The 12,105-nt window shown below is 42.8% G+C and overlaps 1 protein-coding gene across 4 annotated transcripts in view; it reads right to left on the reverse strand.

The window, feature by feature from the left end:
* The window catches only part of PLCG1 (phospholipase C gamma 1), a 398,460-nt gene that overhangs the window by 99,870 nt on the left and 286,485 nt on the right, over window positions 1-12,105 (reverse strand). For all 4 annotated transcript variants that reach the window (XM_085619110.1, XM_085619111.1, XM_085619109.1 and 1 more), the window contains exons 12-16: window positions 11,572-11,692; window positions 11,306-11,474; window positions 9,113-9,235; window positions 4,249-4,350; window positions 3,025-3,212 (exon numbers count right to left, since the gene is read on the reverse strand). In XM_085619110.1, the coding sequence (XP_085475236.1) occupies window positions 3,025-3,212; window positions 4,249-4,350; window positions 9,113-9,235; window positions 11,306-11,474; window positions 11,572-11,692 (703 nt within the window). The remainder of the gene's footprint in view (window positions 1-3,024; window positions 3,213-4,248; window positions 4,351-9,112; window positions 9,236-11,305; window positions 11,475-11,571; window positions 11,693-12,105) is intronic.

A 12,105-nucleotide genomic window follows, 5' to 3' on the forward strand; every position in this document is an offset into this window, starting at 1 on the left:
AACGTTCCATTGATTATCACTGCACCAGCCAAGCACAGTGACAAACCTTCATCAGCCATCTCACAGCCAATCATGCTCATTCTGTCATACCAATTGATGCCCAAAGGTCGTCTTTGGAGAGCACATGCCTCCAGTAGAATGCATGAGGTCACATATAGAGGGGCAATTCAGTACAATGTGACTAGTAACACTGGAATGGGTTGCTGCATCAAGCAAGGGTGACAATAGATAAGGGTCCATGGAAATTGACGACAGAAAAGAGAATGAGTGAGATTGTTTCGACATGAGGGCGGTATTGTTTGAATTAGAGAGATCCACTAAGGTACACAAGGTTAGAAACAAGAGAATGACTGATACTCCACAGAGGCATAATACATGCAGAGGCTCAAGGCTATAATCATGGGAGACACCCAGCAAATCACTTTAGTTATAGAAGATGAAAGGTATAACAATGGCTGAACTACATCAAGCTTTATCATTATTACCTGTAGGGAAAGCGGCGGGGGAAGATTCTATACCGCTGGAAATCTATAAAGCGTGTCTTACTGAAATAGAATCTTTTTTCCTGAAGGTATTGCAATCAGTTGGGATTAAGGGAAAAACACCCAAATCATGGAATAGAGCTAAAATAATCTTTTTTTTAAAGAAAGGTAAACCAAAGGAGGAGAGGGGGTCATACCGACCCATATCTTTGATAAACGCTGACGCAAAAATATACGCAAAAATTTTGGCACTGAGACTGTCTCCCATTTTGCCTAAAATCGTTAACCCACAACAACATGGGTTTATAACCGGGAGAGACACTACCACACACGTAAATATGGCCATCACGGCATTTGACGTAGCAGAGCTGGACCCCACCCCACTAGGCATGATCCTATTAGACGCTGAGAAGGCTTTTGACCGAGTGGGGTGGGATTATCTCTGGCGTGTCTTGTCTAAAATGGGTTTTGGGGGTCAATTTTTACGGGGCATACAGGCTCTTTACGATAGCCCAACGGCCTTTATAAGTTACGGGAATTTGACCTCTCCAGATTTTCCAATATTCCGTGGTACACGTCAGGGATGTCCCTTATCACCTCTGTTATTCGCCCTATCACTAGAACCATTTCTATGTGCCCTTCAGTCCCAAACCCAAATTATACCTTTCAAATCCGGCTCACAAACACTTAAAATAACTGCATACGCTGATGATATAGCGGTTTATTCACAAGACATTGAGGAGGCTCTAAAAGGTATTGTCTCTGAGGCTAGTAAATTCGGGGATGTCTCTGGGTATAAACTCAACTTACAAAAGACTCAGGTTATTGCTAACTACACACCAGCTTCAGTGGTCCCTGAGATATGCAAAAATGCAACATATTTAGGCGTAAAATTAACAGCTAAAATTCAAGAAATCAATAATTTGAACTATAACGAACTAAACAAATCCACCATTCTACAACTAAAAAAATGGCATAGATTACCTTTAAACCTAATTGGAAGAATTAATTTAATAAAGATGAAAATATTACCTAAATATCTGTATTTATTCCGCTCTATCCCTCTGGCTTTAAACAATCTGTTCTTTAAACAACTAGACAGTGCATTCAGCAGATTCATTTGGGGCTACAAAAAAGCAAGAAGGTCGCTGAATTCTTTGAAAAATAATATAAACATGGGAGGGCTTAACTTTCCTGATTTTAAGCTTTACTTCTGGTCCGCTTTTGCTCTGCGCATCCGCTCTTTACTAAATGGAGGAGGTACATTTTTTTTTCATACTTTCATGTTAAAACACGACTCAAACAGGTTTTTGCTACGAGCTAACGACCCCAATTATTTCAAAAGAATTAAATTTAAGACTGCTAGAGATTTAATAAAGATCTGGGGCAACATATCAATGCACTGTAAAATTACTTATTTTCATTCAAAGCTACCACTGTGGGGTAACCCGGGTCTTCCGGGAATTTTTAATGATAATACAGCTTATAGCTGGGCTAGGAAGGGCATCAATGTCTTAGGAGATCTATATGGCACACATGGCTTTCTAGATTTTAATACTCTCAAACTTCTATATGACCTACCTGAAACTATGAGATACAAATACTTACAGATACACGATTATCTGATTAATAAAAAACAACTTATGGTGGTTCTAGATAGTGACATATGGAACTATTTATATTCTGGTAAAGATAAATCAGTAATAAGCGATACCTATAACCTCTTAAGCAGCTTTAAATTAAATGATTGCGCTAAGTTAGCTGATAAATGGGGTAAGTTACTAGGCACAAATATTACATCCAGGGAGATAGAATGCTCCCTATCAAACATCAATAAACGGGTCCGATCATCTAGCCTAAGGCTCCAACAGTTCAGAACGAGCTGTATGTTATATTACACGCCTAAAATAATTTCTAAATGGTCTTTTAATAATTTATACAGCAATCGGACAAAATGCCCTAAATGCTCGGCTGTGTCGGCTGATTTGGTACATATGCTGTTTTCATGCCCCACTCTTGGGACCTTTTGGGGGGATATTCAAAAAGTTCTAAGAGCCAAATTTGTTCAATTACCCATATTCAATGCCGCCTCAGTACTGTTGGATATTTATCCCATTTCTTTCCCACAAGCAGCCTTGGCTTCAATCCTTATGTCTTGTGCCAAGTTAACTCTGGCCAGAGCTTGGATCAGCTCTGATCCACCTACGGTATGGGATTGGTGGGCACTGGTAATGGAGATCCATTCGATGGAGCTAGCTTTAGCAAATTTAAGAGGGACACGTTCGCTGAGCAAACATGAAAAGAATTGGGGAACCTTTATGGAATAATTTGGTTTCTTCCCTCCGCTTAGTACTGTTAAATAATTTTATACTTTATGTAGTTTTACTACGTGCTCTTTCTCTTTTGTTGTTATGTTTATAAACGCATGTATTTACGCATATTGGCTTTGTCAGCCTGTTTACAAATAAAAAAATATTTAAAAGGAAAAGAAGATGAAAGGTTTCTGAAATTGCAGCTTAGGCAAAAAATTAGTATTACTCACCAGAAAGACAAGGTGTAATCTCCCACAAAGGTCTCACTCTCTCGAACCAGGAAAGAGCCATCCGGCGCACCCGTTTCAATGCAGTATTCAGACAGCAGCCTCTCCGCAATGTGCCTCCCATCTCGCCCAGCACCAAGCTTCCCATGGAACCACTTCTCTGCTGAGTGAAGTTCGGTGCTGTTGCTCGCCTGAGAGAACAAAAACCCAAAGATTTCTACCCATCATAACCTTTCGTGATTTTTTAGTCTGCAGAGAAACTTCATTTTAGCAATTTATACAAGGAACTTCACTACACAAAACAAAACTTACAGTATTATAAAGGGAGATATTTCGTTCTATTTACACGCAACAATGAAAAATATATGTATATATACACTTGCTTATATTTCTCGAGATGCCCTGAATGGTTGGAAATCGTTTAACATTAATTGTCATTTCACTAACCACAGAAGTGGGAGAGAGAAAAGCCTTGCGATAGTTAACAAAAAATAAGCTGAAAAGCATTTTGTCCTAAATTTTCAAACAAGGATCAGCACTGCTTCCCCCTTCGCTGCTTGGAATTCAGTGTTTGCCAGTCTCCTACATGCAAGCCTGGAGCATTCACTGTCTTCAGCATCAATAAATCAGATTCTTAATAGGTCTTCAGACAGGACTTTGATTGCAATTTCAAAATTCAGGAATAGGGAAAAACAATTGGGGAGTTTATGTGCACAATGTTTTTCTTTCTGACAACATTAAACACGCACAATTTAGAAACTGTATGTAGGTATCAGTGGTATATTCAAGTGTGGGTTCGTGGTATATGAACATTGGGAGTGAGTATGTGTGCGAGTGCTTGGCTGGGAGACAGCGTTGTTTGTGTGGTAGGATGTGCTCAGGGTTCTGTGGAAAAGCTGTACGTAGATCTTTTGAGAACGTTACTTGCATGTAAGAGTGTGGATGGGCATTTCGAGTTTGATATATGGAGTGTGAGCATCCACAGGGGTTTTAAGCAATGAAGTAATCAGAAAAAAAAATAACTGACATTAAAATAAAATCCTTTGGACAATTAATGTGATGTAATGCAAGTCAATGCTGTAAACCTCCCGGATTCAAGTACAGATTGATGCACAGGGAAACCTGGATTAAAGAAGCATTTACACTTTTTGAGAACATTCAGTCATGGAAAGTATGTACACCAAATTTAGCAGTAACATGCAGAGCATCTGAGCTCTTAAAATGTACCTCTTTCTGCTCATCCTCTTCATCATTGCCCTGGCTATTGCTGGTCTCCTCAGAATAATAAATCTTGCTGCTGGTCAGAACAAAGAAGTGTGGGTACCATTCCTAAGGCAAAAAAACATGCATTGATCATTTGAGCACAACTGCCAGGGGTAGTGACTATCTCCCTGTGCAGAACTCTCACACCCCCTAATCCTCAATAAGCCATATATAATTTGCCATTTACACTTCAAAGAAGGGTGAGAGACAGATAAGTCTATGTGATGCCATTTATCATCCACCGACCCTGCAGCGGCTACTAGAAACGGTCTTCACTCTTTGTGAGTGTAAAAAGCTAGCTCTCTATATAGTGTACCAAAATGAGGTGCACTGTGCAGAGAGTCCAGGTATCCCTTATTAGTGAACAGGGGGTTGCTTTAACAATCCCAAGGTGCTCTATATGTGGTAGTGTGGTCGAACACCCTTGGGCTTCTCAAAGGGGAGGTGCTAGGCATTTGTTGCACACACAGAGCCAATAAAGGGAAGACACATTCAGTAAGGAAATCAGACACCAATTTAGAAAAATAACAGATTTTTATATTAATTTAGACACCAAGATCTACGAGATTAGGCAAGTACTTTTCGAGTTAGCGATTTTCAGAAACACAAAATACAGCTGTCAGATGTGAGACATGATCCTTGCACGAGGTCATGTTCCTATAGGGAATAAAACACTGCATAGGGATGCTTGCAATCGAGTTGCAGGGTAGTTCTGGGCTTAAGGTAAGTAGGGGCCAAGGTCCTTCGAGGAACCAGCATTTTTGGTTGTCATGCCCTGGTGTGTCAAGTTGTAGGAGAGCTAGTTACAAGGGTAGCCTTGAATGCTACAGCTGAAGTCTATGGAAAAAACCTGTAACAGAAAACAGCTGCAATTGGGGACTTGGGTACAAGTCTATCGGAATCCAAAGGGGGGCGTGGTTCTTGAGGGTCTCTGGGACAAGTGTGCACCATTGGTAAGCTCGGGCTGTGGTGCTCGGGTGCAGAGGATTTTTGTCCAGCGGGTCGCTTGCGTTGGAGGCTCTCACTTGTTAGGTCAACCTGGAGATGAGGAAAGAACAGGTCAGCTGGACCACTCTCAGTGCTGGCCTCGGTGATGCCGACATCCCTCATTGGTAGGTCGGTATTGGCGGCGTTGGTGTGTTTGGGATGGACACTGAACAAGCCTTGCCTGCTGTAAGGGGGTCCAGTACCCCGGGTATTGGTGCAGGGAGGCTTCTGGGGGTCCTGGCGTCCGCATACTTGGTGGAAGACAGACCTGACCTCCTGGAGCACGGTGACCACCTCCTGGGTAGCTGCTGCGTCGGTGGACCCGTTGGCCAACAGATGGGTGAACTAGATGTTTGTGTCGGTGCCTGCAGGCAAGTTACTTCTCCACTTCAAGGGAGATGCTGACGGGTTGGAGAAGTGTTGGCAGCTCTCGGAGACTTTGAGGATGCAAAGCTGCAGGATGAGTCGGGTCTTTGCAATTGCCGAGACAGAAGTAGGCAGGCAGTGTTTGGTGCCAAGTCCACAGCTAGTCCACAGTTCTTGCGTTCTTTGGCTCGTCTTTGTCCTTCTTCTTTGATCAAGTGAATCTGTTTTCCTGGTTTCAGGGGGGCCACCTAAATACTCAATTTAGGGGTAATAAGGGGTGTGTAGGGTAGTCAATGGTTACTTACCCCTGGAGTCACTACATCCCCTAGTTGACCACTTCCGGTGAGGAGTGCGCATCAGCCTGTCCCAGAGTTCCTAATTTCATCACAAACAAGATGGTGAAATCCTTTGCTGGCTATCCATTTCAGGCTGCCCACCCTAGAGGTTTGCCCAGCCTGGTAGTGCAACACGTCTCCTGACTATCTAATTTCCCACTTGTCCTGGTGCTAAATTGGCCTCAGAGCAGGGGGTGGCCTTCCCAAAGTCTGGGGGAAGCTGGGGTAGCATGTCAAAGGCGGCAGAGGCTTTGATGCCTCTGCCCTTGGTATGCAGTTCCCTAGCAATCTTGCTGGAGGAGGTGATAACACCTCCTTTCAGAGCAGGCATTATTCCTGACCTCGTAAGTGCTGGGCTCTCACCTACATGGGGTCAGAAACGCATCCGTGGTGGCAGGCTGGAAGAGCAGTCAGCTAGCACGCTAGAAGACTAGTAAAGTTTCAGGGGGCACCTCTAAGTTGCCCTCTGGGTGCATATCATAATAGATCTAGTACTGGCATCAGTACAGATTTATTAAGACACGGTGTTTGATACCAAACACCATAGTTTTCAGTGAAGCCATCATGTAGCTGGGTAACTTGCGATGACCAGTGCCCAGTACATATACTTAAGATGGCTTCTCTATTCACTTGTACCATCTAGTTATTGAACTAGAGAGCAAAGGGGCATATCTGCACATGCAGATATGTCCTCACATGTAATATAATGCACTCTGCCTTAGGGTTACAAAGCCTGCTGTAGGGGTGACTTACATATATTACATGCAATGACTCTGGCATGGCACACAGGGAGTGTGCTATGTCGTATTTTCACTCATGGTTTGCACCATGACACGCAGTCTGCAATGGCAACCTGCATGTAATTTGTGTGTGGGTCCCTTCTGGTTGCATAAGACATACAGCAGCCCTTAGGGACCCTCTTTAGTACCGCATCCCTAGGTACCGGGGGTACCATTTATTAGGGACTTATAGGGGTGCTAAAGCTCTTGCTAATTGGGTTACAATTAGACTTTAACTGGTTTTAGGGGAAGGTGCACTGGCCCGGAGGTCTGGTTAGCTGGCCTCAGTGCACTGTCAGAGTTGAAAACCTGCATCTAGTAGTTAATAATGAGGCAAAAGTGGGGAGATAGCTTCAGCAAAATTCCAGTTTCCTACAGTGAGCATCACTTGAAGGTAGTTGGGGAAAAGCTCCTGCTCCCACCAATGAAACTTTTAAAGTTTGGGTGGGGAGAGGGTACATACATTTAATAAAAACTGGAAACATTTTACAAGCTGAGTTGGGACAGCTGTATTTGCCCCCCTGTAACACCAATGAGGTGAGAGTTGTAAATTGGCAATTTGGGAGACCGGGCTGTCAGAATTCCAAAGACAATTTGGCTAGTTGGCTTTGCAAACTGATGTATACATTTCCGCATGTAAGCCATTTCAAATCATCGATCCTCCCCTTTTTTAAAAATACTTTTTGGGGAGGGAAGGTGGGGTGAGGTGCTTAATTAAAAACAAGCGTTCTATTTTACAACCAATTCTGAAACCAAAGATCAACTTCACAGCGACATTTACAGAAAGGGGAAAGGATGTCTTCCACAGTGACCCAAAAAAAAAAAAAAAAAGAAAAAAAGAACATATGTGTCACACCGCTACCTCCCGACTGAGTAGTAGGAGACACCTATAGTTGAGGTGCATAGGGTCCCTCAGATGGCAAGTCCCCGGTGCCACAAGAGAACTGACAATAGCCATTTCCCTGCTCTTTCAAGTACTATTTCCAGATACTGTAAAACACAAGCATTTGCAATGCAATGGGTCTCGCATTTACGAGAGTATAAGCTATTGTCATTTACAATGGCAATAGCTGAAACTCTTGTAAATGCGAGACCTATTTCACTTCAAAGAAGCGGCCGCCATTGTCCGGGGCAGCTTGAAATTGAAAGCGCGCATGGCGAGGAAAGCACGTCGTGTCTGCAGTAGGAGAAACCCTTTAAAAAAAAGAGTGCTTGCAGACTAAATAAGACATACTGTGGCGCAACAGAAGTAAAGGGGCCAGTCGCCATGGGAGGTTACAAATGTAGACAGGGTGGTACCAAGGAGGGACTAACATGCCTAATAACGACTCACAAGCCAGCGTTTACACAGGGCAATGACACAAGACAATGACAAATATGGGCGGAGAGTGGGCAGGGCTTCAAAGCCATACTCCAATAATGCAAGCCTCGCAGCAGCACACACTGCCCAGGCTCGACCTAAAAAATGAGACTTTAACACCCACACTTAAGGTGTCCTAAGCTGGCAATCCTTCAATATCGACAAAACTGGGCCAATGTCATTCTTAATCTGGACTGGTCATTTAATTATAAATAGAACTCAACACTTTGTGTTGTAGTATAGCGTACTCCGCTATTATATAAATGCTCTTCAATGTAAAAGCAGGACATTAACTAGTGTACTACAATGTCGTTAGATCACTTGGCCACATTCTGCAAACAGAATTTCAAAGGAAATATAAAATGTAGGTTAGTTATACTTTTATCAATATTAAAGGGCTCCTGGATCCCAGCCTTTTCTTTCCCATTGAGTAAAAATATAATCTTATTGAAAGGATCACAGATTAAAGCGACCATCACACCCGTGACACTTGCAAGGTACATGGAGAAGGGTGTCAGTCTATCTATATAGAAAGATACCCAACGAGAAGCCATATGTGAGAGGCACACCAGAGGAGCCTTTGGGCAATCAATCAATTAAGGCTGGAAAAGGGTGTCTGTTAAAGATTAGATAACTGGGACTGTGCTGCTAGTTCCAAACACCGCCCCAAGTATCCTAGCAGAATACCTCCAAAGCATACCCAAGAACATGAATTTAACTTTGGATGACTTCCGTGGGATCAACTTGTGAAACAGAGTTCTAACAAGCAGCACACTGATCTTTCTAACACTTACTGGCTGGCACTCTGACAAACCCTCAGTCTTGGACACACAACCTAGAAACTGAAACTAGTGGTCAGGATACCTATGGGAAATAAAATGGCAGGAGAGGCTTAATTCCCAGGAGATAAAATAGAGGTCAGCTATGATGCGTGAAAAGCTGCCGACTTTTTCACACAAGTTGCCTCTTTGTTTACTGAAAACAACAAGACACAGACTTACATGGTTGATGGGATCTTCTAGGTATAGGATGCCATTCTTGATGGAGTTGCTGATGTCATTTTCAGAGTACACTGTAGAAGTTGGCATCTCTTCGTAAGCACTGCCCTCGGCCAGCTTTTTGTGCTGCAAGACAGAAAATGCAATCTTTGATCATATGAACTTTTTAGGGAGGGCAAGAGTCACCCTAAAGGTATCCGCTGGATTCCTTTCCCAATTGGCTAAATGAGTGAGTGATTACATTTGGAAAATGCCTCAGGAAAGTAAATTGCCCAAGTTTAAATAGTATGCTACTCAATATGTTTGTAAGAGAGGTACAGGGTCTGATATAGGACATTCCAGCACCTCACTCCCATTTGGAATAAATATAATCTCCTCAAGTGGAAGATCATCCTTTAGGAATGCTCAGGAGTTTCCCTTGCCCTCAACCTTGGGGTTCTTCTGGACAACAAGTAGATTAACTTATTGGTACCCACAGATGGGGCATCAGTTTTAATAGAAACGTTCAAAATAACTACTTTGGCAGGGGAGCAGGGCAGGGGTGCCCCAGGCCTCTGGATATGTTAGACAAGGCCTCCTGGAATTAAACCTCTGCATGGACTTCTCTTATCAGAAGGGTAACCCTTGTCACATGACATTCTAGCTTGAATTTCATTACAGCAGCTTCAGCTCCCACATGGGATACACTGATGGGATGCAACATTCAGCATGGTCTCCTGTTAAAAGGCAAGACAGATACTACTAGGAGTTCCACTCTGCAGGCATCTAAACGTTCCACTATAGCTCAGCCAGAGACTGCATCTTTCAGAAAAAGTTCTTCCAAGTGATCCAAGTTCTGATTGTAGTTTTCCCTGAATTCTGCAGATTCCAGCGTGGTTGCAGAAGACGTATTCTGCCTCTCTGTTTGTGGTTTCCAAATCGCTGCCACTTTTAATCTGTGACTTTTACTTCCCTCCCACACGACAGATTGGAGACGCCAAAAGCTAAACCCCCAAAGGGATGTAGTTTTGAATGAGGGAGGAGTTTCCTATGCTGGAACTTCAAGTGAGGGCCGCAGTGGGACAAAGCTATCAACTGCTTCACTAAAAGATGGGAAATAAGTTAACTGAGTCAGGAGCAAAGGTACACTAAATGGCAATACTGGAACAGTGAAAATGCAGAGTGGAGCTATAGAGATTTAGTTGACACCATTTGACCCACACACACCTTTTTAAAAAGAAAGTCAGTGATCAAAGAGTAACAGAGTGAGCCAATATATTGCTGCTCTGGTGGGAATGGGGAATTTTCTATTTAAATCCTTTATTTAGGCAACATATACAAGAGTAATGTATGGCTTAACTGAATCCCATCAATATAACAGAATTATGCACTCCATGGTGGTTGAAGATCATAGCATGTTTCTGCCTATAGCGTCCATGTTAAGATAGCCAACAGACATTCAGTTTTTTTAAGTAGAAACCTATGCACAGGCACTTCAGTTGAAATCAGAAACAGGAGAAAAAACATTAATGTTTTGCAATTACTGTCTACTGGCCTACACTTGACCTAGTGATGGGAAAGGTTCAGATTTACTTTATTAAAAAACATTGTTGTTTCTCCTACTCTTTCACTGCTTCTAGTATTAGAGAAACCACCAGTGATATGTAGCGCTAACAAGATTGACAAACTGCGGGAAACACTTTCTCCCTAACAATATCACACTTAGAAGACAGAATGCACTCACTATACACATCTCTCATATTAGACACATAATACGCAATAAACAAAACGGTACAAGCAGCCCACCAAACATACTTCAGTTGCCAGATGTGCTGCATCAGATTCACAGTCCAAGCACACCACAGCCATCCACCAAAAGCGCTCACTAATTGAGCCCAACTGAACATAATACACACCACATATCTTACCTGTGACACATTTGATTTGGCAGAACCCTACAACCATCACAAATTGCCTAACACAGCACACATGATATCGCAAACACTGCAGTCTTTTAAAACACAACAGTTCGCCTAAAACATCTGCCACCAAACACCGTGCCCAATACACATGTATAGGCACATACATAGCCCTATTTGCCAAATACAAGCAAACACCAAAAATATGCCAGCCACTGAATACACACAAATCTTAAGAAAACAGTGCAAGCCAGTCACCCTACCTTTTAAACACACCACCTATATAAAAATCACTCACCTTAATCAGAATTTTCCTCTTCAGCTGGTTTGGTGAAGGCAGCCCATCAGCAGCAATATCCACTGGCTTTGTCAAAAGCATTTCCCCGAAGACCTTCTTAAACTGATGGGCCATGTTCCTCTGCTGAGCAATGCTGCAGTGGTCCTCAATTGAGAGAATGACTGGGTGTCTGCGAGAATGAGAAGTATATAATTTAAAGTTGGAATGGAGGCACAACACTGCTGCTCTGGACAATGAACACTCGCATCCAAACCCCCTATACTCACTCTGAAGTGACAAAGGCGTGCTCTTTGATGGTTGACAAAACATCTGAGAACTTGATTTTGGTGGTTAAGGTATGTCCGTGGTAGATCACTGGCATTCCATCAGGCCCATCCCAGCAATCCACTGAAAAAATGTGCAAAAGGTGTTACACTTACAACAACAATTGTAGGACACAACAAAAATGCGGCGGAAGTGACAACGCAATTTTACGGAAATGAGGGTTGCAGTTCATTGAGGGGGGGTGAGCTCTTTTATGTTTCTCGCTATGGTTTAAAAATTCACATTTTCGTGCAAGACTCCATTTCAATAGAATGGCTGAAGTTTCTGGTGTTCTGCTCATCTTGCTCCTGTTCATTCCCCCTCCCAATCAGTGACCCGCTGCAAGTCTTCTCTCACCACAGTTTCCACAGAGCACATCTCCGGGAGTGCAGTTGCTGCGGAGGAAAATGGAAGATTTCTTTTACCCCAAGAAATAGGTTAATGCTCAGAGTATTAACTATTATAATGATGTAGCTTTCGGTTTGCCAATACGCGCT

This window comes from Triturus cristatus, chromosome 7 (assembly GCF_964204655.1).
Source record: "Triturus cristatus chromosome 7, aTriCri1.1, whole genome shotgun sequence".
Taxonomy (NCBI): domain Eukaryota; kingdom Metazoa; phylum Chordata; class Amphibia; order Caudata; family Salamandridae; genus Triturus; species Triturus cristatus.